Genomic DNA, 25,848 nt, shown 5'->3' with positions numbered 1-25,848 from the left:
AGAAACTCTACTGTGTCTCGCACTGCGAAAACACTGTGGGACTGCTGTTGTAACATCAAATGACTCCAGCACGCTCCGGATCCTTCCCTTTGCGGCGCGGGTTAACCAGGATGATGCATGGGGGCCCGAATCCTTAAGTAATCCCCTGTAGCGTGGACCGTTCAACGTGGTCGCGCCAGACTCGGTGGCTACAAACCTTCCTTCATGGACGACCGGGTAATTTGCACCAGGGCTTCTACAGTGCAGGTGCACGTTGGAAACGTACCTATCCGACAAGTGCGTCGCGTGCCATCGAGAGGCGTACGTCAGCCGAGTGGTGTTGAATGTTCATGCTTTAACCACGCTACAGTACGTCGTTATACCGACCATGAGTACCTTTGCCGTGAAGGCAAGGCGAAAAGTATCGTTTTCACGAAAGTACTTCGGGTATGGCGAGCCGCGTCGGTGCCGAGCATGAAGCGGTGAAGTGGTGCTCCGGACAAACGGCATTAGTCGGCTGCGTAGTTGGGAGAGCTTTTACGCTGACAACAAAACCAATAAAATTGGAACGAAGAAACCTGGAGTGTTGTGACTAAAGGGGACAGAAACGCACTTCGACACAAAAGCCAGTGAGGATGAGCAAAATCGTAGCTCAACCCTGCACATTACTCTTCACGGCGAATGTAACCTTGCCGTAAGAAAGTTATGAAAAAATAATAAAAGCTTAGAAAGGAGCAACTTAGGTTTGCACAAAAAGCGCAGACAATGCCCCTGTTCCATCGGATATAAAGATATTTGCTTTGACAAGGGCAGGTGACGCATAGGTTGCGTCTGGAAGAGTCTGGGCGTTACAGACCGGCTCTGCTGGACAAAGTTGAACCGAAGTAGAAGTTGGGCTGCCAAGACGTGCATAATGCACCACTCTGGGCTGATACGTAAGAAAACATCCGAAGTGCTCCAATGCATACATATGCATTCTTTGAATGTGACACGGTGCTGGTAACGCATAGTCCTCTTCTTAAGGGACGCAATCGTAGGATAGGACCACGAAAAGCCCTCTTATGGTTGGATGTGGCTGTTGTGCTGATTCGTGCGATGATTAATTGTTTTTAATCCTTAATGATTTGTAAAATGATATTTCGCTAAGCGGTTTTGTAATGTTGCAGGACAAAACGATGTACCCGCGACGTTTTCACGTTCGATGCTGAGTAGCTGCTATTGGAGACAGGTTGTAAAATCGGACTGCCAATTATCAATTACAGTAAGTAGAGCACCTAAAACTGTAGCGCACTAAAATGTGTGGAATTTATTACGACCATCCTCGGTTGGACTGAGTAATCGGGCGACCGGCTAAGATCGCTTTCGTCCAGAACGGGGCGGCACCAGAGTATTGAGTAAGCTACGCACGAACCGGATGGGTATAAAAATTAATGAACCTGCTACATGCATGCACTTGGGGAATTCGTGCGTTACCGGTACGCCGTGGCAGCAGTCGTTCATCTGGGTAACGTGTGCAAACTGAGTCCACTGTGACCGTATTTGGAGGAACGAAAACCGCAGTGCGAAAGTTTCAAGCTGATGGACTTAAACATGATTTCCCAATATAATTAAAGAGCTTTATTATGTTTTATGTGCCAACTTATTGGTAAAGTTTTCTTTGCCGTTCAGCAAATGGATGGAATACGACGACCAAATGTTCCTTCTAGTTCGCAAGTAAACTAACGGCGGTTCCTGTACGTATGTTGGTATGAAATGTTTCGTCAAGCAAAGTAAATTTGGAGAGCTTTTTCCTGTACTTGTTTATCGAAACACTATTGTTTATAGAACGAACGAACGAAAATTGCAATTGAGGTTTATCAACAGAAATTTTTTTCAAATAAAGCAACTGTTTCGTATTTACTAAAACAATAGACAGTAGTGAAAATCTGATGGTTCAAATAAACTGGTTGCAGTGCAGTGCCAATCATGGTTTAATTTACAACAGATAAACATGTTTTGAGAAAGAACAAATATTCCACGAGCTACATTTCTTAACTTTGGTAACCTTTGGTTGGACCAAATGTGACATTTCGGTTTTTTCACCTTTCAACCCTCAGGTCGTCTACGGAGCATTACAAAACAGGGAAATTCGCGGTGGGTTGACAGAAAAACGCCACGGGCTTGCGAACGGCTTATGGTTCGGATGGCAAACACGGCCATCGCGAGTCGTCGCCATGTTACTCGCCAACAAACTCGTTGCGCGTTGCCTGTTTACCTTCGCCTAGGCGTGTAGAAGGAGCCAACCCAAGGTACGAGCCCACGGCTGGGTAAGCAATCTATCTATTCTCCGTTCATTAGCTTCATTATACGAGCGAGTGGCCGCGGATGGGTGCGTTGCTCGCACAGGATAATCGCCGAGCCCCGGGATTACGGTTCTGGGGGCCCACTGTTGATTATTCAGATTCGCCGCAGGGTCTCGCCGCTGCCAACGCTAATGGAGTGTAAAGGTGGAGTGGAGTAAGTTTTCGCTTCTGTTTACCGGTCCCGGCTTCTCCGAATAGCCGCCCGCATTCGAGAGCGCATTGGACCTTGTCGGTCACATTGGTCGGCTAGAATTTAGTGTACAAAACTCCCATTCGATCCCTGAGGGCTAGTGGGTCCTGGAGTTAGTTAAAATAAATACAAAAGATAATTGTCCTTTGCCGGTAGTTTCCAAGGCTCCCGCACAACTCTCGAAGTGCTCGGATTATAGTGGGATTCCGGTCGCACAACACGCCGACAGTGTCGGAAATAGTCGTACCAGCTTCTTTTCCGGTACGGAGGTTAGTTACAATTCAAAATAGATACAGGGCCCGGGAGCAGAAGTTTAATTATGAAAAGTGTTACCACCACACGGCTGGTAGTTGAGTTGGGACCATTTCCTTGTTAATTGGCGACAGTTCGCGCAAGTGACTTTGATTGTCTCATTTCACGGGAGTGTCTTTTGTTGTAGGTCCGTGCCTGCTGTACTCCACAGGTGGCTGCCTGACCACCTTCCAATACTTACGTGGTAGGCGAGGATGTTGGCCAAGCTGGCAATGATGGGCTCGGTGGCGAACGACAGGGTCTCCGAGCTTTCCTCCACGGTGTGCATGATCTGTAGGATCTGTGAAAGTGGATTGAACAAAGACACACACACAACCAGAAAAGCCATCAATTTCACGCTTTTGCGCTGGATGCAGAGCCGACGGTACCTTCGGGTGTCGAAACCTTTCCAGCTGCTTCACGGAGGCTCGTAAAATTTCCGTAACCGTCTCTTTCCGTTTCGGTTTGTGCAGCTTTTCCGCCGTTCGTTTCTCGAACACAAAGATGGAACATTCCTGCGAAACAGTAGAGAAAGCGAAACGAAACAAAATGAAAAACTGAGTTCATCTGTACATCGACCTAAGCACCAATAGCAGGGTAGCCATATAAAATAAGGAATTCATCAGCAATTTGAAGAAGCATAGTTGCACGATTTGAGACAGACATGGGCTTGGGATTTGTTTACGTCTGAGAATCAGTTTGTAATTTTATTTTCTCCAGTGAGTTGTTCTTGTGTGACAAACTGTTCTTAGTTCATCTTGAACTAATCTGTAATACTTTTCATACATCGGTTCAAATTAGAAAAATGGAATGGAATGGATACATGGAATTGGATACACGGAATTGGATACATGGAATTTGAGACATGGCATGACATACAGCATACATGGAAAATGTGATCAGTTGTGTTGTAACGGTCACAACCGTTCATGTTGAGCAGTATATGTTGTTTTAATGTTACTACTACTAGCTTTCTGTTGAACTATCCAAGTTTCGAAGGGAAGGAAAGTGTACCATTAGAATGGTTTTTTGATTGATCATAGCCTGGCTACAATACCACTCGTATTGTCACACTCGGATGCATCGTCAATAACATTATGTGCATTTTGGAAGATACTTCACCGGCCCAAGGCACGCGTCGTGTCGTCCCCGGCTCAATGTTCCAAACGAACGAACATCTTGCCACGGTCCATCTGCAATTCGTTACTGGCCGGTAACAGGTGAGTGCTAAAGATGGCAGCAAATCGCTGTAGGACCCAACCCGCGATTGCTTGCCAAGCTTCACGCCCTCCGAATCCGACCTTTTCACTGAACGCACTCAGTTCAGCTGCCTGTTTACTGGTCTTCCGTCGAAGTAATCATATTCACGCTGTGATAAATTCAATTTTATTTCTGTTTTATAGTGTTGAAATATTTGATATGTTTCCAAAGATATGGCGGCGATGCGTCACACGAAGGATGAAGGGTTCGTGGAAAAGTTGTTGTTGTGGTTTCGTTTTGGTCGCTCCTTGTTACGAGGCACGTAGCAGCGGTTCTCTCCGACGGTTCAACAGTCACGGCTGCTACGCGGAGTTTGCGAAGCTCGTACGCCGAGATTCGCCGGATGCCATTTATGTCTTCAAGGACGTGTTTGTCGCAGTTGTCAATTTTTCCCCCCAGTGTTGTGGTTTCGATGCTCGGAAAAGCTGATAAAGCCGAACGTGGAACGACGACAACCGAAATTGTATTTTGGTCGGTGTCGATTTGAGGAAACCGCCTTTGGAGGATTGGACAGGGCTTCTTAAAGCCGTTAGAATATTTAAGGTTTGCTTTTCGCGTGGAAACTGTCACAATACAAATCTCGCCCTGCTTTCAATACGCTCGCAAAAACGGCATAATCGGCTGGCGGATTAACTTGGCGAATTCGGGCAAAGTTTACTGCGCAAACAACGATTCGGAATCTTTCCTCGAGCTTGACGTCTATTGGTTTTTAGACACATTAGGTTGTTGGTTTTTCGTCTGTCGTTAGGATTATCTTTGAATTGATTGTTGGTAGATTGAAGGCCCAAACAGTAGTTAAAACTTTTGATGACTGTCTTCTGCAGACTGTCATACAATGAATATTTTCATCCGCTAAGCCCCTATACTAGTTACCAGCGTACCAGTGAATTAGTAGCAAAATGATGATCGCAAACTTTGTCAGATTATTTGTTGAAAAAGGCAAAATAGAATAAACATTAAATCAATAATAACATAATCCCGGGTATGAAGCTGACCTGATGTTGTTTGTCACACCGTTTGCACCGCTACAAACAAAAGCTATAACTAATATACAAATTGATCATCAATCAATTTTCTAGGCCGATTGTAGTTTGCCGGCAAGTTGCTGACTGGACAGTTTTCGTCCGGAAAATGTCGCTCATATGTCTTCAATTTTCCTTCCTACCAATCGACTGTGACACACCGGATGAAAATGTTTTGCGCTTGAGAATGCAAATAAAATACAGTAATTGGGGTGCCAGCCACTAGCTAACACTAGGGGTAGGTTGGGCACCGCCTAACGCACTATAATTTGTATAAGCGTTTGCATAAACGTCTCCGTTGCGTTGGGCAGCGTAGCGTCAATCGATGACGGTGTGTATTTTCCCATCGATAATCCTCCTAGCGGCTCTGTCAAAGTGGTTTTTGTTTAAATTTAACTATTACAGCTCAGTGATTGAAATTTTTCGCACAATATAAGAAGGTCCACATAAAGTGGGTTAGAATGTAAGTTTGTCAAGTTCGTATATGAATCTGGATCAAATTCGAACTAATATCGATAAAAAGTGTAGTCGATTGCAATACTGTTTTCTACGCTTACCGAGATTCGAAGCAGTTCCGGTTGTGGTGTGAAAAGCTGCCTATAAAAGTGGCATCAATAATGGATTAAGCCCGTATTAGTTGCACGATCGTATTAAGGTGAGGCGCTTTCCCTCGGGACGGTGCCATTTTGCAATCGATTTCCCCAGGTTCGGAGCAGTAAATATTTTCTTTCGGTGTTGGGCCAGTGGAAAGTGCAAAGCGAAGTGTGAAACAGGATCAACCTCATTTAGAGTCTGCACAATGGCGCGCAGGGCTGGGATAGGGCTGGAAAGCATTTCTCTGTTCCCGGGGCTGGCGCTACGCTGTTTGATACTGGTGCTCGTGCTCCTCCACGAACCGTCACCAACGGAAGGGGTAATAATTTGCCCACCGTCGAGGACGCCCACCGAATGGAACGATTTACTTCGGACCGCAAGTTTGATGTATGGTTTCCGGGTTTTTTTTTTCTCGTTCCATTTGCTAACAGAAAGCGACGGTCGAACAGATGATGAAGTCGGGTGAAATGATACGAAGCGTTTGCCTGGGCAAAACGAAGGTTGCCCTGGAGCTGGTGGACGGGCTTCGCGAGTCCAAGTTCGTGGACGTTAAGGAGCTTAAGTGTTACGTCAATTGCGTGATGGAAATGATGCAAACGGTGCGTTATTCACTATTCCGCATGGAGCGTACCGAAACAGCGGGAAGCGAGCAGCGTTGACTGAATGCATTTTCTTTGTCGCATATTTGTAGATGAAAAAAGGAAAGCTCAACTATGATGCGTCTATGAAGCAGATCGATACGATCATGCCCGACGAGCTGGCGGAACCGATGCGGAATGCGTTAGATGTTTGCCGGAACGTGGCCGACGGTATCAAAAATAATTGCGACGCGGCGTACGCGGTTCTGCAGTGCCTGTCGAAAAACAATCCGAAATTTATTTTCCCGTAACTGTGAATGGAACAATAAGCAAAGTTACAGTAATTCCTGTATGCGCTGCTGGTCGTTAACTTTCGTTTCGTTGAAAATATATTGAATCAATCATTTTGTGGTGCTTTGATACCTAAATGCCCAAGAATTCCAAGCAAGTTTCAGCATGTCCGGCGTAGGGCACGTTAACGGAAGGAATGCCTATGTTAACGCTTTAGATAATTCCAATAATTTTTAAATTCCTTTTTTTCATCTAAGAAATTCAATAGAAAAACGGAAATTCTGCAAAGTAATTAATCGCCCTCGCTTGGGCGCAGCAGTTTGCAATTGTAAATGTTTCTTTTTTCTCTTAATGGATTGCAGCATTACGTCAGCATGATCGTAAAGTTTGTCGGATGCCTTTTCTAAAGTTACCACACTTCCTACCGTCGAGCCGAGAACGAAGAATGGTTTTTCTCGTTTAGCTCATGCTACTCTAAGAGAATTACTTTCCAAAGTTAACTTGAGGAATCTTTTACCGCGCACGCCCGCGCTGGATGAACCCAAGCAAAGTCGAAACCAAAGGGAACTTCCAGATTTGGATGTTAAACATCAGTGACCACATTAAGTAACCCATTGGAGAATGAAGTTGGCGAATGCGTAGAAAATGTTGTTGAACTTCATGATCAAATTAACATGAGCTCACCGTTTGTTTACCGTGCAATGGCTTAATTAACGGGGTTCTTTTTAAAGCCCTTCTACAGTCATTCAAAACACTTGTAGAGAACCTTTTTCCTGTTAATCACTTTTCTATGATTAACATTTGGTACAATACTTTGTATGTTTAATTCTCTTCCTACGTTTTAAAAGACGGTTTCCAATGTTGAGGCGGTTGAACTGTCCGGCTTATGATGAATATCACGGCAAACGGAAACGAACATCTTTATTTCCGTTGTACACAGGTTCGGCGCACCTGTTTACCATCGATATCACCAGCTCCGCCTCCGTTGGTTGACGGATAATTAATTCATGCAACACAGCAAGTTCTGTTCGCCGTGCCAGGGAAGCATACAATTTGGCTGATTGCTTTCCGAAACATTATCATTATTGTTGACGATGTAGGCAGCAGAACGGAACGTTGTGCTGGTCAATCGATAGGAGCGCCCCGGGTAACAGATATAAAGAAAGAAATCCGAGAAAAATAAGGTCCACTTTTTTGGTTGCCACCAGCGTTAGTTTTGAATTAATTTAGAACCATATTTCACAAATTGACGACCATCTAAAATGCGCTGTTGACACTGGAGTATTGCATAATGTTTTTGTTAGCTTTCGATCTTCCACAATAATCAATCTGAAATGTAATTTATTTTCCATACATACAAGGAGTTTCGACTTATCGACAGAAAATCATTCCCGTCTGGACTGTACATTTCTCCGTAACCAAAACATCCGTGGATTCCAGCGTTCCGAGTACCGGCGTCAAGTGTCCGAAATAGAATTGAAGGATATTAAAAGAAAATCGCCTCTCGCCTTTCGCAATCGCTGCCTCGGATCGGGTCCATTTAAGCGAGCCTTGAATGGGTTCTACCTCCAAAATTGCTACGTCTGTGCGCAACTGAGCCATTTAATTGATTTTCACCGTCCCCAATTTCGTCCAGCACTTCGTCAAGTTTTTCCGCCACAAACTGTCGCGATAGGAAGCAAAGTCGAGGGAACCGATTGATTGGGCGATGGTTCTTAATAAGGATGAACCAATTCCAGGTTGGGTTGTGTTTCGTTCTCCTGGCTTACGTTCTTCGATTTTCATTTTCAATCCACGCAAGGGATAACGCCCCGGCTATGGCGTTTACTATATTTTCTTTCGTTTCCACCGTTTGCGTTTGATAGAATATAAATTGACCTATCTTATACATAAGTGATGATTCTGAGAGCAGTGCGCTCCTTTCAAAATATATCTTCCCCGTGGCCCCCGTTAAAGGGGAAAGCATCATTTCCAACGTCGACGAACACAATCATATTTCTTACTCGGAAGGGTTTAACTGAGCGGCCCAAGTCTTTCCGTGCAATACCGGCCAAACCGTAGCGAGTGAAGACGGTACGGAGAATCGTTCCATGCAACGCTTATTTAGCGAGCTTGCCTTGGGCTTCGTCGTCAGTTGCCGCAGCAGTACTCTGATTAGCCTCTTCGATAAACGCAGCATTCTGTTTCTGATAGTTTTCAAAGCCACTCGCTTTGGAATCAACATATGGCAGATTCTCGAATCACATTGTGCACATAAAGTCTCTCTGTAAATAAGGATATACATTATTTGAGTTCGTTGTTGGTATTCTTGGTTGGTCCGATAGCTTAACTTTGCACAAATACGACAATGTAATTCAACTTTCATAAGAAGCGCCGTGTTTGCTACTAGAAATTTGAATCTCCAAAAGGTCGTACCGTATCTAAACATTTCTGTTAGGGTGAACGACTCAGGGCGGCCTTCGCGATCGGAATGCTTCTGTTACGTAAAAAAGAGACCTGAGTGTTCGTAGAACGAAGAAACTCTTAAGCTCATGTAACAGACCTTTCGTATTTTATTTGTAGTTTAAACACATTGTTCCAAGCGTTGGTGTTCGTGTAACAAACTTTTGCATACTTTAATAAACATTTACGTACCATTTCAGAGAAGTCAGATGTTGTACCGCGAGTGGCAACAAGCAGAAAATACTTGGTTGTTAATCCGGGGAAGACAATTTTCCACATAAATTGACATAAACCTTCCATTTGGCCAAGCAATTTTCCCACACCGCAAAGTCGCACACATTATGCAGTATTTTCGTTTCAGTAATGAATTCGATTGCCTACCGAATCGGTATGCCGAATGGCACGAAACATGTGTTCGACATAAGCATTCGTACGTATTTCTGAACATTTCAAGCTCATCAGCCTGCTGCCGTTGCCGGTGCGGTTTGCCTGTTGCTTTGTGCCAAGCTTGTGTCAGGCGCGGTTGCTACCAACGCCACGAACGACCCAGGAAGGTAATCTGTCATGGGAAATTATGACAAATACTTTACGAAGGTGCCGTGGCACAGTACGTTAGCTTTCGCCCTGGGGGAGAGCGTTTCTAATGCTAAGCGTGGACAGTTTCGCCAGCCAACCTTCGCGTTCGAGATCGTGTGTCACGATAATGTCCATCACGCTTGTCGACGGTCTGGCAAATTTCCATGCATTGCTTGAGTGCCAGTATGATAGTGCCATCCGTGCCGGCTCCCGAGCCGGATATGGAATGGAATTTGCGATGTACATAATTTCTTGCGCCAAAGGTATGTGTGAGATTTCAACACTCGCTCGGGTTAGGCTTGACTGGATCCGCAATGGCAGCGTCAGTGAAAAATGGAAGGAATTTGGCGTTATGAATAAAAAACGTATTTCAAACGCCAATGGGACCAACGGAGCATTGCTAACGTTGAACGAATTAGCGAAATGATATCGCACTTTTCTCGGCATAGGCAGAGCAGAGGGTAACCCCACTCGTAGAAGTTTTCTCAATTTTCAATCTCGGTGCTGTCTGTTTTGCATATCTAAAAATAACGAGACAGGCAGCCATAATGCCTTTCTTATTTATAACGGTTATTCTTACGGTTTGATACAACTTTACAACAATATATTTCGCATTTCAACGTTGTTTTTGATTGATTGAAATTAATTCTTATGATGTTATTGATGTTATGCAACTTTGATAAGTCGTTAAAACTGTATACAAAAATACTGACTTCTAAACGGCAGCCAGACTTAGGCTCTGCTAATTTCTCGCCATATCCATTGCATTTCAGTGTGTAACTGGTTTCATTTCGAAAGATGCAGTCTAACAAAGGAACTACGAATAGCACACTAAAATGTTCATTGTACATAAGTAATCCACTATCAGGACGAAGTCATAATTTTGGCTGTTCAGAGAACTTTCATTCTTCAAATTGATCCAAAAGTTTAGGGAATCAACAAGGAAGCTAGAAAGAGCAAAAAACAGAAAATATCCATTTTCTACAGCCTTCAAATCCCACTTGCCGGCATGTTGGATCTTAGTGTGTAGCACACTTTTTTTAGATCCAATTCATATCCTCTCTACGGTGTGTATTTTTCATAGCCCGCTTTCGGTCGATGGGTGACTTTTATTACTTTTATTCTCCATTGCGCCCAGCTACGACATGAAACGATACCAAGGGACGCAAAATTCGGCAAAGTCCGCCGTACTTATCTTTCGCATCGAGTTTTATTACTTTCGGTGAGTGTGGAAGATGGGGAACTTCCAACAAGTGGCTGGAGCGTTTTGGAATGAATACGTGTCGGCTGAAATCGTTGGGAGAGAAATGGATGGCCCCAGGGGGTTTTTAAATGTCTTTGAAATTGTCTTATTTTAAAAATATGTTTCACCATCTTCTTAGGGCGCCAAAATGTATATCATCCAATTCTGGATTGATATTAAATTTCTCACTTTGTGTTTCCTTTTAGCATACGAGTTCACATTGCAGGAATTTGTACCAAAGTTATTATACGAACAATATATACAACCACTTTTTCATGAGTTAGCGTCCATGGTGGATGATAAGCTCCTTGCTGTGGTGAAGCGGAAACCGGAAGCGGGAAATTGTTTTGTTGATGGATAATTTTGAAAATCACTTCCGCTTCTTTTACTGTTTGTAAACTGCCTAGGGCGAAGGGTAGTTTCCTGTCGAGTGAAATCACCGGATTGTGGCGAAAGCATTCCAGAAAGTAAGAAAAGAGAAGCTCACCACAACGCCAGGCATCTGATAGGGACGTGAACAAGAAAAAGCACATGGTTTTATTGCCCCCGTATTGCTGGTGCACTGTTGACTCAATGATCCTTGAATCAAACAGGCCATCGAGCAGTGGTAAGCCTCCGGTGCCCAAGGATGTTTGCTCGTCTCAGCTCGAGAAAGTGTCCATCGAAGGCAGAAAGGAAAGCGTTCTTTGTGCAGTAGGTCCGTTAAAAGCATTGTCGCTTTTCCACGACAATTGAATAAATCTCTCTCAGCGGGAATTATAATGTGTTTCTCTTGAGCATTGAGGTCAGGGAGAATTTGCGAAAGCCCTCGGGGTGAAGATTATTCACACTTGCTTTTCGTTTGCGATCGGCCACTAAAAGTGACGGCAAAGCCAAGTGAATAAGGTCTTAAATTAGAAAGGATTGCTGCAGCAAAAGTATTCAACAAGGCGTTGAATGTTATTACGAAGGTGGCAAAAGGACGAGCACAATGGGATTGAAAGTTTCGCTTTGGTACTTTATAATGAAGTTGGATGTTTGTCCAGTGATAATAAATGACTAAATGACAGAAAACGAATATTGCATTTTAACAAACATTGTTGTACGTTAAACTCCGTCCAATTGTAGATATTTACTTTCCCATTTATTGTTAAAAACCCATTTATTGCTTTATAGATGCTAGCTCCTGGGAAGAATGGAATAATTTAAAATGAAAACCCATTTTTACTAGGAAAATAACGGTAAAGGCCCCCTACTCTCTTTTGTGAGTGAATCTCTGAATAATTGTTGTAATAAATAGATATCCTTTGATGAAACGGTACAAATATTTAAAAAGCTATTCTCGTTAATGCTTATAATTAAGTAGCTGTCCTTGGAACTAAACACCCCTTCATTGGCACAAATTAAGTAATGAAGTGGGTTGTCATCGGTTAAAGCAAATTATTACTAGGAAACACATTTTAAACGCAAATGTATTACAAAGTTCCAACAATTTGTGTATGGTTCAGGGGTTTGATTTAATCAAATGACTTCTGACTTTAAATAAAATGAATTGACAAACTATTTAAGTAAAATGGCCAGCTGCGTAACAACCGGTCCCGTCACCCATGGCATGCTGCGTAACAACGACGAGCGTTACCGACTGCTCTGTCAACTGGGGGCGTGCGTGAAATGACTAGTTACCATTTTTATATATTCATCAAGTATGAAAAGTTTTACTTATTACATTATTTTGAGATTCGCGCAGTCCTTGATTCCGTTTGCGCAATTCTACTATAAAAACAAATCACAATTCTCTGGTCTGTTGTGGCTACACGAATTTAGTGCAACGTGAAAGTGGCTGTCAAAAACGAATAATAAAGTGCTTTGCCTACGATCGCCCCACGGATCTGGCAAACGAACTGATATACATTGATTATACCAGTTCGTTAGTAATTGTTTTAAAGTTTCTCAACTATGCTGTGCGGAACAGAGCCAGGAGATGACGAAGGTAACCTCGACCGCTTCACAGGTCGTCGGCTCGCTTAATTCTCGACCCAACCCAGAACACTACACGGCAGAGCATTACCAGTCCTTCCGGCATGAATTAGATTGCGTTGGTAGATTTTGTCGGCGACCATAAGTTTTAATTGACTTTAGCGACCGTACCGGGTCTCGATGCCGTTTACCATTATTACTAGCATAAGTTGCATGAGCTCTTCAAAAGCTGCGTTGCGCTAGACTCGCTATGCGCACCGGCGACGACAGCTATTAACTAGTGAGCTGCGATGACACGGTGCCCCTGGATACAGAATCTATATTTTACATTAAAAATTGACGCAAAGTTACTCCGTCGGTGCCCTTCTGGCACGGACTCAGCGCCACAGTAACTTCATGGCTACGGTACATTGTCGTTTTCTTACCATATTTCCAGTCGAAGGGGAGATAGTTAGTCCAACTTCGTCAGTGAATAATGCAAGTATGGTAGCGTAATTTAGATCGTTTTTTCATGTCTATATTACTGTGGTATTTTATTGGTCGCTGTTGGGGAAGAAATAGTTTTCTACACATGTTTGCATAAAGAAAATATTTGATAATTATAATGATGATTTGAGGAGCTGTGCATTAAGGTGCTGTTTTGAATACTGTATGTTCTTTACATTTTGCATAGCGATAAGCTGCCGAATGATTATGGTGGGTATTGAGATTGACCTCTAAAACTGTACAAAACTAGTAAAAATATCAAAAATGTGTCCAAAATGCGTCCAATCACCTCTTAGATTAGTACATATTAGTACGTCTGTCCTTAGCTTCACTTCAGTGCTAGTTTCAGTTATGCAGCAAAGTTTTAGTATTAGAAATCGATCCACGGAAAGTTTCTGTTTTTTAATTATTTAGGTATCGAGGTAGGTATTAGTGATTAATTAAAATTGAACAGGAACGCCCGAACGGTGGACGCCCTCACGTGGGGTAGCCAAATGCTATTGTATCGATGGGAGATGGGAAAAGCTCGATGGCGAAAGTTCACCATGCTTTGCCACACCGAACGTAGTTTTATCATTCGGGCAACGTGTTCCTGTGAAGTGAAACGCTAACACCCTCGGGATGTTTCCATTTCATTTGCAGCCCGCTACAAAAGCATTAAGCTAGGGGACCGAAGGTGAGGCACGACACAAGACTGTAATGGAAAGGTGTAGCTGCAAGACATTCCCAAGGTTCATCAGGTCAGTGCTCGGAAAATTTGCCCGTGTCTCTGGTCGCACGAAGGGAGTGTTCGTGAATGGCCAAGATTTTATCAAATTGGCATCACCCCTCAAAAGGTGCTCTGATCTACTCTGTGGGCTCTACAGGTTGGTTCATCGACATTACTTTGCGCGTTGTGAAACTGCGTTTTGAGCCGGACACTTCCTTGTGTCCAGTCGGCATCCAGAGGAGTGCCCTCGTGTAGGCATCGACAGCTTAGTTCTTGAAGATGGTAATTTAATTAGCTACAAACAAATGCTATCTAACACGCACGCACCGCAGCTCACGGCGTCGGGAAAACGCTTAGCTATGAAGTTCCACGCCAATACCGGGATCCATTGTGGCTGTTCCGTTTATATTTTGTTTTCCACTCGCCTCCGGCAGCGCGAACGCGCACCAGAAACACAATCCACCGGAGCTAAGTGATGAATGGTAAATTGTTAATCTTCCACGTTTGGCTTTTTCCACCATCAGTGCTTTGCCACGCTCGTTCCTTGACAGCCAAGCATAAATCAGACCTCAGCATAAGCGAGCATGCTGCTGGTCGGCGAGTAAAAGCTGTTAGCATGTTTTGGTCGGACATACTGACTCGGTGAGCTCTCGGCGACGTGCTGTAACCTGTTGGTCGCGAACACACTTCGTCGCTTCAAAGCGGGACGAAGTACGGGACGAAGCAAGACGTTGTACCTAAAACGAAGTTCCCGACAAAAATGGAGTTGTTTTGGATTGTTTTTGTTCGTCTAGCCACAGGGCAGCTCGTGACGAATGAAAATGCCAGCTGTGTGCCTTCTTGGGGCAGGCACCCGGGCACCGTTGCAGGCTACTAAGTCGGAACTCCTGCTGGCTGCAATTGTTATTAGGTTAACCGTAGCTTCGCTGACTTCGCCCCAAAATGGAGCATATGAACACCAATCAGAAGAATGTTCGCGAGCTGTGGGCTAGCTGAGTTTTTATTCCCGCAACGCCTCTTCCAGGACTACCGCCTGGTCACGAGCAGTCGAAAGTTGGTCGAACATCCCAAACAGGCAGGCGGAACACACCGGGAGAAAGGAACACAAAGTAAAAGTTGCTTCGGGTTTAGTTGTCTCCAGTGCGAGTGCAGGCCGGCTTCTGGGCGAGTTTGCCCGGTTGACACTTAGGATGGTGCCTGGTGAGTAATAAATCTGTCACGAAGTTTGTGCAACGGGAACGTATCTATTTTTGCAAGGGACCGGAAAGTCAGTGGGTAGGCTTGGGAAAATTTGTTTTGACACACCAAATTGAATTAGTTTCAAACAAAAACGTCATCGTAGTTTTGTCTGAAGTGTATGCCTTCATTAAGCTCTTGTGGAATTGCGTTGATACTGTTACTAGCCTTCCTCTAAATTACAAAAATGGAATAGGTAATATACGCGGTGGAAGGATTCTATAATGCAGACCAACACCGCTCAGAGGTTTTAGCCTTATAAGTAAGTAATATACGAAGATCGTAATTATTTCGCTAGAATGATTTTTCTGTTCTCGAACATTATAGATAAACTAAACATATAAAAAGTTCGCTATGTGTTTTCACAAATGGGAATTGATGCCAAGATAAAAATACATTACAAAATTCTATGTTAACAGGTTCTTGCAGTTATTAATTGAAAGCCATTTTGCTTACCTTTCCATCCGTTTTCCGGAAACCTTCGTGGATCTTCCATATCAGCTCCGGTCCGGCGCAGGCGACTTGCTTTCCTATTTCAAAGTACTGCGTGATAGGATTGTTGTCGTAGGAGTTTTGTGGCGGTGCACTGGTGGCGCTACTTTTGAACTTGGAAAACATCGTCGCGGCCGGCATAACATTTAATTGGAATAGCGGAATGTTGACTGTTTGCCTAGGTGGTGCTGAAGACCACCGTCGAACGTCGGATAAGAGGAGCCACCCTGACTCCGGACAAGATTCCCGCCGCGCGACACGATCACGAGTGTCTGTCTGGTGGCTTTTTCGAGCCTTCAAAGGAGTTTCCGGTACGTCCGGCGTACGGAGTTGATGAACTACTCACCCGCAGCACGGTAAGTCGCTTATGTTGACCACTCGATTCAATGTTGGTCGTCGTATGTGGATACTTTATTTTACTTTAATTTCACCGACAGATAAAGGTAGCCTTTCGTTTTACCTTGGCTACCTCCAGTTCGGTGGACACAAGCTTCGGTGAGCACGGGTTTCGTTTTTAGGATTGGTTCTCATGCAGACTGGTGTGATGGGATGTCGGGTTTGACTTTGCCGTTTGCGAGTCCCGAAGCGCGCTCTCCAGCGAGGTTTAAGGTATGATTAATGTCGATTTTGAATGATTCTACCGAAGGCTCATTATCCCTTTACGCGGTTGGGACCGCTACCGAAGCTGCCCGGGTTATCGAGGTTGGCTGGTATAAAATAAAACCTCGAAAAGGGTTCTTCGCATCGCACGCTCTGCCGAACCTTCGTAGGGATAGCGCAGGTGGCGTGTTATGGACCGAACGTTTTATTTTAGAAAGTATCTCCGATCTTTGTCGGTTTCACAGTGACAGGATAGCGCCAGAGCTTATTGCATTAACGTTGGCCGTATTCCCAAGTTGATTTTGATGAGGTGCGTCACTCATGGACCTGTGGAAAAGGCGGATAAGAGAAAAAAAAAACGGTTGAAAAAGGAGAGCCGTGTACTGAACCCAAAATAAAATGATGAAAGAGAGATTTTTTTTCTATGAGGAGAAGGATTTTACATATTCATCAACTGCGGTGAGGCTTGTTTTCTTAATTTGTGAGCTCCATTAAGTTTTACATTCGATCAAACACCGCACGGGGCATGCATCCCGAATGAAGCTGTGTGAAAAGCTGGTCCTAAGCTACCTAAACATTTCAACAAGTTCACGACATCAGCTGAGAAATTAGTAGCTATTACCTTTAATCGATTTGACAATGGTGTTTTTTGCAGTTTCACAAACTTTACTATTCCTGTCAATCCTAATCGATGTTAGCAATATAGTTCTATCATTGATGAAAGATGTGTACCAGAACAGAGTTCTGCACTTCACTTCGGATAGCCTAAGTAAATATTCTATATAAGTATACAGTGCAAAAAACAAACAAACAATAGAGAACAACAGTTAAAAGGATCGAAAAATCTACGGCAATGCCCATCAATCATTGTAGGTCGTCGCAACACGTAATTATGGCAACAACCTGTATAATTCAGATCAGAGGAGCATCGATCCGAGCTAGTTAAAGGGCGCAGTTTTACCATACCAAAACGCCTATTTAAATAATGCTGCTTGAAATGACAGATAAGGAGTCCAACTCATCTTCTCATCCAACAGATAACTAACGACAAACAAGACATTCAAAGTCTTTAAAGTAGTCTCATCGAAGATTAAACGATGTCCTTTATGGAGATTAATTTAGAAATTACTACCCGGAGAAAATTAATCGTGCCATAAAGGCCGTATGAGTTAATCAATATTATTAGGTGTTTTATTAAACGTCTCCAGCATGAGCGGCGGTTGCTCCTTCTTGCGGTGGGAATGCGCATCAACCTGCCATTAGCCGGGTCCCGGATTAGCTGCGGTATCAATAAACTGATTAAACAAATCCTTCTTCATTAGCGTCACCTCACGCTACGCCGCGATGCTAGACTTGGTCCTGGTGGCAGGAGACTGGAACGGTGCACGTAAATTCTTGTGGGCTAAGTGGCAACAAGCAACAAGTTTTGCCGTACCGAGGGCCGACTGGCGTTCGCAACGGACAGGCGTGCGACAACGGAAAAAGGAGTAAAAACAGAACGGGGGAAAAATCGTGAAAAATGGCATCCTTCCTACCTTGCTTTCGCACGATTCATTTTCATCACAGCTTTAGTAAACCAACGACGCTTAACGATGGTTATTTTTATCGTCAATGTTTTCCCCTTTTTCCTTTCGGCACAATCGAGGGAAAATTGATTTCTTCGCAAACAAGCGAACTCCAGAGAACTGTTGCTCTGGAATTGCTTCAGAAGCAGGAGAATTGTTCAGAAGCAACCCACTCGGATGGGTTGCTTCGCAACAACAGGAAAAGCTCTCAGCATTGCGCTGCATTTCGTGACGCTGATCACAAACAAAACATTGCGGACCATTATTAACATTTTATAATATCCACATTCCACTGATTTCATTCCTGAGGCGCCACATCCGTGTTAGCCATTTCGCCTCGTTTGCAAATAACAGAAACTTTTTAAAGACAGACCAAAGATGGCTGAATAAGTCGATAAAAAAGTGATTTCGCGATTTTTTGAAAGTAAACTTTGAAAACATGTTCAAATTCAAACAAAATTTGGGACTGAATACTTTTATAATAACCTACAATTTATCGTAATGTGACAAGATGTCCAGAGAGGACTTGCGTTGTTATAAATTGTGATTGCAATATTTTGTTCTGCATCTTTGTAAATTTATAATCACTTTCAGTAACGGACAAGAAATAACATTAAAAGACAAGTCTGTCTGTGCGGATCTAATTTTGCTTTCAGCGAATTAAGTCCACCGTGTTGTCATTGATAAAAAAGGAAACAAGTAATTCCAAGAAAAGGTTCCCGAGGGATTTTCTAGCTAGGATATTAGTTTATGAATGAGACGCCATCAAATTGAAAGCCCATCGAACCATCCAAAATTGATAGGAAGATTGAACGGGCTTGGCTTCTCTTGCTTTGATTCTGATCGTTGAACAAGAAAGTGATTTACCTCAATATGATAAAATTACGCGTATATTGATCAAAAATCATTGCAACCGCACTTTTATACTACAAACCACAGTATAATAGTACAATCATCAGATCACAACGCGTTCCACGCCATCTCCATAACATCAGTTGGAGCACTACCGTAAACTAGCAACAGGTCGCAATTAAATGTTAATAATGGGAATCCATAGAAATAGACCGCTTATTGAAAATTAGGCATATTGAATAGGGATTGGCTGTGATCGGAAGAACAATACATCGCATGAACTATCGACCTGGTAGTGCCACCCATCACAGTTTCGAGTAACGGTTTCCCTGCATCAAACAGCAATTAGATATCATGTCGCTGGTTTTATCGCTAGTTGTAATTAGCGAGAGAGACTTGTGATAGAATTTTCGAAATCGATTTGGCTGGTGATGAAATATAACATACTAATCTTACTAAAAAAATGATTTCTGTTCCTTTTTCTTATTACAATCTTATAAGAAAGATACTGAAAAGGAACGATACCAGACAGCTGCAAATCAACTAACACAGCAGTAAACTACACTGAATTTAAACGTCTTCGCAAGAACAATTTCCAATGAAACTGAAAGGGGACCACATTTGAAAAGGAGTTCTAGTATTGCATTTCAAATTGAATCATCAACTCTGAAAGAAATCCGTGGGGTCCATTAGCACACAAATACAGATCATACAGGGAAGAAATGGAACATTTTACTATCGAATTGTCGAATCAAATAGCATTATCTTTCACGATAGCTTTTACGAACGATATAACAGAGGAAAAAGGTTCTGTACTTTTTCTCCTTTTAGATTGCTTTATTTGGTTACGTTTGGCTCGCTTTCAAGAACTCTGCTCTTTGTCGCTTTTTGACATGTGCACCGCCTAGTTTTAAGACTATGTTTTTTTAAAAAGATTTTCTTATTCTCCAATATAGGAAACCTATTTTCCGAACATTTGGTGTGCCAAAAAAACAAATGACACAAAAAAAACATTGCTTCCGAAGTATTTGGCGTTTTAAAAGCAAAGCAGATCTTTCATGCATTCTAATATCGCCTTTCCATCTGCCCAAACTAAGAGATTGGGGTTTGAATAAATTATGCGAATTTCGCGACGCTTTCCACCATCTGTTGCCCAAGGTTGGTTCACGTGCCCTTCTTGGTTTAGGAGCAACTGTGAAACGACCACAGTTGGTTGGTTTCTGGCAGACATGATGGGTGAATGATGGGATAGTCTAAACCGTTAGCCAACTGTGTATGACATAGACCATCAGCCTATGTTGAGTTTCCTACTACTTGGGAGCATAGTAGTGGAGGAGCAAGAACATAGGGCCCAAACCAACGTTGGTGGTTAGCATCGGTTTCGCTCATGGCTAGTGCAAGCCAACGGAATTCGCACCGATCCACAGACTGTGGCCAAAACTAGCCAGCATGGGCTTAAAGTTTCTCTATATTGGGGTTTCGCCACTTTGAAAGGGCAAGACCTTAGACCAACTTGAACCGACCGGGGTATGCCAGTTATGCGGACAGGTTTCATTATGCTTCCGCGATTAGCGTAAGTCCTGACGTGTAGCTGCGGCCAACTCTTTAACGTTGTACTGAAGCACAATATATTCATACGATTCCCACTATTGGCCATTCCATCATTGGAATCACATTCCATTGTTTGGCGAAAGCGGAATGGGTCGATGCATGAACCTTCTTAGTATTGCGTTGAATTAATTCCTCTGCTTTTAATGTTCCATTTCGCGCGAATTCGTATTACAGTATGCACATCAAAGGCTGTTGCTGCTGCTACCAAACGCCAAACCATCTTAGTATAGACGACTGCCACAAGCGCAGTCCGGTAGATCCGGTTTTATCGCCGTTCAACGAACGGAACTCTGATCCGAAAACCCGTGCATATTATGTTTTCCCTCGAAAATCAGCCACATAGCGCCCCGGCCTTAATGTTCACTTAATTGAGTTCGGTTTTATTTGCTTGACCGATGGTTGGTTTTGTGTAGCCCGATGACGCGTAGCGGTGGTGGTCCTTTTAACATCATCGCCACCGGACGGGATGATGTTGTTCCTCCGCTAAGACAGAGCCAACGTTCGGACTGGTCCCGAAAAAGGTCGTCACCATAGCCAGCGCAGCGCACAGGCCTCTCGGATACCCTTGTCGTAAAGTAAAGCAAACGTGATTATATTCCCGTTTATTGTGACTGTTAGGGGGCTTGATTGTCTTGTTGCGTGGAGCACTGCTGGCCGCAGTGGTGTTGGTCCAACATACCACAGCCGAATTTAGCAGAAGCGTGGTAGTTAGCGTTAGCGAGCATGATGTCGTCCTTTGGCCATTTGAACGAGGGTGGCGATACGATCATCCGTTAAAAGGTGTTGCACGGTTTTGTCAGCGCCACATATTTATTCATTCATAAAGTTTTTTTCGTTCCCGGGAGTTCATTTCCGGGAAGCTTCGTGGAGGCGTTGCCCCCCCGGTTGTTGTGTTGGACATAATGTTTGTTGCTGTCAATTAATATAACTGGTTCGCCAGTTGGACTGGGTGGATTACGAGTATAGTCAGAACATCTTTGCGAACAGGCAATCGTTTATGAGTCATATGGGCTGTGATTTTGAAGACGGTTGGCTCTTTAAGTTATTACAGCAAACGATATTAATCGTCCATGGGAAATATTTATTAGTGAACCCTCCAAAATATTTCAACATCCAGCATTATCTGAGAAATCAATCACAATCTATCGTATTGAAGCGATAATAATTGTTAGTGGAATACACGAAAGGCATCACGTTAAGCATCTAGACAAAATTGAAAACAACAGGATGCACGAAATTTCCACTTTCGAAATTTCAGTACGCATTGTAGCCCATTTCATTAATTGCATTCTTCGACAATGGAAATCCAGGCATTGCTGGCATCCAGTGCGGTCGATCCGTCGAAAGAATAAGAATGCTTCTTATAATTAATTTATTGCATTCTATGTTTCCCAAATACCCAAAAAGGATCAATAACATTTTAAATATCTGCTGATTAACCATCGAAGCCCGTAGCATTTTCAACATTTTGAATCTCGCAATCATTTCACATATTTCAGTCCGCTTTGTAATGCTTCGCAGCCAGCGCTAATGAACTGATTTACTATTATTTCGACTATTGAGGTATATTGCAGCTCAAGCTAATGTCGTTATCTGTCTGCCTGTTGAATGTCGTTGCTTTCCATGACTTCGAAGAATCAAGCGGAGTTTGACTCGGGCCCTTCGGAAGATTGAGGGATGAAGGACCTGAGGGACTTCTCTTGTTCGGAAGACCGTTCGATTGCTCATCTTGATCCTATTTTTATGGATCCCTGCATCCGACTTCTTCTGTTTACTTTTGCCAATCTCGGAAGCGCTTGAACGATGGCTTAGAACACTCGTTGCCACGTCCAAACCGCAGCCGGAGAATACAATTTCATCTCGAATCGCGTGAAGCAGTGAGCTGTTTCGTCTTTCCGTCTTAGGCACCGTGTCCGCGACTTCTCTTAGTCTCCATGGTACTGGCCGCATCTTCCGCGTGTCTTTTCTCGGAAGAAACGATGGGCGAGATTGTAAAAACTCCTCTCGGACCGGAAGCGTACGCTAAGAGACAGAAGCAGAATTTTCGCGATAAGGTGAGGCGTACGCTAGCGGACGGTTCCCCTATCACTAATCAAATTGGGGGATTTTTAGCGTATCTGGTTGTCGACATGTGCGAGAAACGGCAAACGCGCGTTTCCTCCTAGTGCCAGACCGAGTTAAGGAAGCTTAAGGGATTCAAGCGGATGGCGCACTGATGGCGTTAGTGGGGGCTTACTGGACCAATTTACTGTAAACCTCGACAGAAATAGACGGCAGCAGCGGTGTAGGTCGGCCCTCGCACATCGGAGGAGCCTGTGCCTGTGTCGAATGTGACAGGAGCCGACAACAGCGCGACTGAGCAACGACGCAGAAAATGATTTCGTTTTAGTTGGGCTTATGTTTATTTCCGGGAGCTGGCTTCCGTTACAGTTCGGATACGGCCAGGTGGGAAGGTCAATCATATGATGCTAATTTTAAACCAGCGCCAATGTGGGAGGAGAGCTCTTCCATTGAACTTCTTCATCGGCGTCTTCGTAGAAGTTACCGAAACATGGCATACTATTTTCAGTGCTGTAATCGGTTTAGCAACTATAACATCTTCCGGCTTTTGTTGTGAAATAGACATAATAAAGCCAGCAACGAATGGAATGGTAAATTGCAGTTTTAATGAAAGCTTTTTTAAATCATTACGGCGGTTTGAGCTAATGCATAAAGCGTGTCTGAATTTTTATTCACCCAATCAGCAAACAAATAAATGTAAAAGCCTTGGAAGAGCCCAAATTTTTAAATACCTTACAACGGGTAGCATCCAAGTAAACTGTTAGCGGTAGCTGAGTTCAGTTGTTCTGCGTCCATGACGCTGCACGGGTCACAAACTTTAGCGACTACTTGGCTCCCGACTTGACATAAAAAGTCAGCGGACCCGGGCCTCGCGCGTTTCAAGCAGAAGTAATCTTCTTACTGACCACGGCAAGAGTTGTGCAAACCTGAAGCCTGGTTTGAGGTGGACCGCAGTCATCCCTGGTGAATGGAGTTTAGAACCTACCCATCAGACCTAGTGGCGTAGCGAACCGCGAACCACACGCAACACTCAGTTCGCTGCCAATTCGTCGAGGAAGGTGACTGTGACAGGTAGGTTTGGGTTGTTTCATTAAAATGTAATTAAAATTTCATAATTCTTCCCAAGCCGACAGACAATGAGCTGTGTGGTTGGCGGTTCATCAGTTTGGGTTAGGACGTGCCGTACCCATGGTAGCCGTGACGGTAGTTTGTAGCGCTACAGCATCGAATCGAGGCGAAGCCAAAAAATAACTACATTCTTGTGGTTGCCCTTTTTCATTGGTGCTTTATGTTGATGATCGTTAGAACATCGGATTCGAGTGAGATTGTTCGTCGAAAGCTAAGGCTCTTTTCTGTGATAAATTAAATATGCGCTTGTTTGAACTGTGCTTATTTTAGTTAGTTAAGTCTAGCGAATCTTTACTAGCAGGGAAGTCTAGCGAATCTTTACTAGAATGTTGTAAACCATACGCGTGAAAGTTTTTTGCATATCGATTAATTACCTTCCAAATGTCCGTTTCACAGCCACATCACTACCAAAGCACGGTTTACGTTAATTGCTAAAAGTAATTATCTACAAGTTAGCTTCAGCTTCGGCTGGCAGCTACTGGGGCTGGTGCAGAGCCGTATCTCTGGAGTCTCTGCATGAAACGCTTTGATGTCCCCGCACAAGAAGGTGAGAGTAGGTGAGCAAATCTAAATTCCTTATTCGGCGCTCTTTAAGCCGCATTACAATTCACACCGAACGTTTCACTTCGTGTACTTAATTGACTTTTGCCCTGTCCACACAATTACAAGCAACACCACAAGCAGAATGCTCCACAAGCTGCAAAGTATTCGAAAGGCAATGAACAAATTGTGTTTAAACGGGCACTTGGAGTCATACGAAACAAATTACGACGCAGTGAATCGAAGGCAGCTCCACAACCAGAAGGATTCCTAATTTTTCACATACACAACTGCACTGCAGTACGCAAAAAGTGAAGAAGAAATTTGGTGCAAATTTCGCTTTTTTTCTTGCGCTCTGTTGCGACTAAAAATTCACTGAAATAACCTCATTTCACTTGGTTGTGGTGACGCATTGCTGGCTTGAAAAGTTTAAAAAACGGGCCAAAGGCTATCGGTTCTTAGGTGTTGATAAAATCAATAACGTAACATTCTCGGAAATTTGATCTCCTCCACTGCCACTGCCACTCGCCACGCGGGTTTCGCACGTCTTCTTCGCACGCACCACTTTAATTCAGGCTCCCCAAAATGGGCCACAAAAGGCATTCCATCATTCCTTTTTGGCAGGTGAGCAAGATCAGTGCAACGGATTTTTCCTTCACGCCGAATTTACCCAGGGGAGCAGAGCACAGGTCACTCTCACAGACACGCACTGACTTCTCGACGGTTTACTAATATTTTCCAACTCTTTCTTCACAGCACGTAAGCCTGTTGTGTGGCAGAGAAAAGAAGAAGCAGAATGATGCAGGCTGCTCTCCCACCTTGGACACACAGTCACACGGAGAACGCACCTGGCACGAGCTTAAACCGCACGGTTCGATGTCTTCATCAAAACTGAACCAAGCCAACCAGGACGATCGCTGGTCAGGACGCGCTATGTCCGGGCGCTGATGTCCCCTAGTTGGCCGAACGCATTTCCCCGCCGCTCCCGAGAGGGCCTCTAGCCGAAGGACCGAGACGAGTTCATTCGCGCAACAGTTTCCCAACCCGGCAAATTGGCTGGAAACTCGCGGAGCACGCTGGGCTTGTGTTTTTGCAAAACGGATGGCAAAAAATGAGTACCATCGCTCGCCATGTTGCCCATTGCACGACAACTTCGTGCGCGCCATCGAGAGTAATGCTCGTCCTTCGTCCTTTTCTGGGTGCGCATGTCCGGTTAATGTTCAGTGTGTTCATTCGACCACCGACTACCTGTTAATCAAAACATAACCTCTCCTCGGGCCTTCGCAGTGTCTTCGTTGTTGTGCTTCCGGGAAGTTCCAACAAATCTATTTGCCTTCCTCTGGTGATGGATATATTCTTGACGGTTTGCATTTTTAACTCCAGTAACTCGAGAAAATAAGCAAAACTTTCCATCCATAATGCCCCAACAACACAACGGGTCTTAACGAATGCGTGAGTGAGGACGGACTGGCCGGACAGCTGGGTGATTGGTCCCGGGGAACAGAAGGTCAGAAGCAGCCAGTGGCCCCGACCGCTAGGAGTAAGCCATTTGTGGAACTGGGTCAATGCAGCGGCGAATGCTGGAAACTGGGTGAACCTTGCCCAACATTCGCGTACAGCTGTGCCGTGCGTTCGATGCGCATCGTACACTCACGTCCCCGTTTACCCAGCTAAATCCTTGTTGCGGTACGCGTCCCGTTTGGGATGGGATGGGTTTGAATTATGAATATGTTGTGCCTTTATCAGGACACAATCGTTTGAATAATGCAAACTACTATTTATGTATTGCGTTTAAAAGTATAAA

General features: G+C 43.9%; 2 protein-coding genes across 2 annotated transcripts in view; one reads left to right on the top strand and one right to left on the bottom strand.

The window, feature by feature from the left end:
* LOC131215420 (SCY1-like protein 2) overlaps positions 1–15,828 on the bottom strand; it is a 45,633-nt gene extending 29,805 nt beyond the window's left edge. Inside the window, exons 1-3 of the mRNA XM_058209808.1 lie at positions 15,652–15,828; positions 3,192–3,317; positions 3,005–3,103 (exon numbers count right to left, since the gene is read on the bottom strand). Coding sequence (XP_058065791.1) covers positions 3,005–3,103; positions 3,192–3,317; positions 15,652–15,828 — 402 coding nt within the window. The remainder of the gene's footprint in view (positions 1–3,004; positions 3,104–3,191; positions 3,318–15,651) is intronic.
* On the top strand, positions 5,733–6,708 carry LOC131205845 (general odorant-binding protein 72-like). The gene is made up of 3 exons (XM_058198116.1): positions 5,733–5,997; positions 6,110–6,277; positions 6,370–6,708. The coding sequence occupies exons 1-3, from the start codon at positions 5,884–5,886 to the stop codon at positions 6,565–6,567; spliced, it is 480 nt and encodes a 159-aa protein (XP_058054099.1). The 5' UTR covers positions 5,733–5,883; the 3' UTR covers positions 6,568–6,708.
* Positions 15,829–25,848: the final 10,020 nt, after the last annotated feature.

Source organism: Anopheles bellator, chromosome 1, assembly GCF_943735745.2.
Source record: "Anopheles bellator chromosome 1, idAnoBellAS_SP24_06.2, whole genome shotgun sequence".
Classification (NCBI taxonomy): Eukaryota; Metazoa; Arthropoda; class Insecta; order Diptera; family Culicidae; genus Anopheles; species Anopheles bellator.
This window is presented reverse-complemented; position numbering and strand designations above follow the sequence as displayed.

Excerpts from the sequence above, each read along its gene's own strand:
- LOC131205845 (XM_058198116.1), top strand. The coding sequence starts at position 5,884 with ATGGCGCGCAGGGCTGGGATAGGGCTGGAAAGCATTTCTCTGTTCCCG. Across the intron at positions 5,998-6,109 it reads AACCGTCACCAACGGAAGGG|AAAGCGACGGTCGAACAGAT; the intron begins GTAATAATTTGC and ends ATTTGCTAACAG. Across the intron at positions 6,278-6,369 it reads TGATGGAAATGATGCAAACG|ATGAAAAAAGGAAAGCTCAA; the intron begins GTGCGTTATTCA and ends GCATATTTGTAG.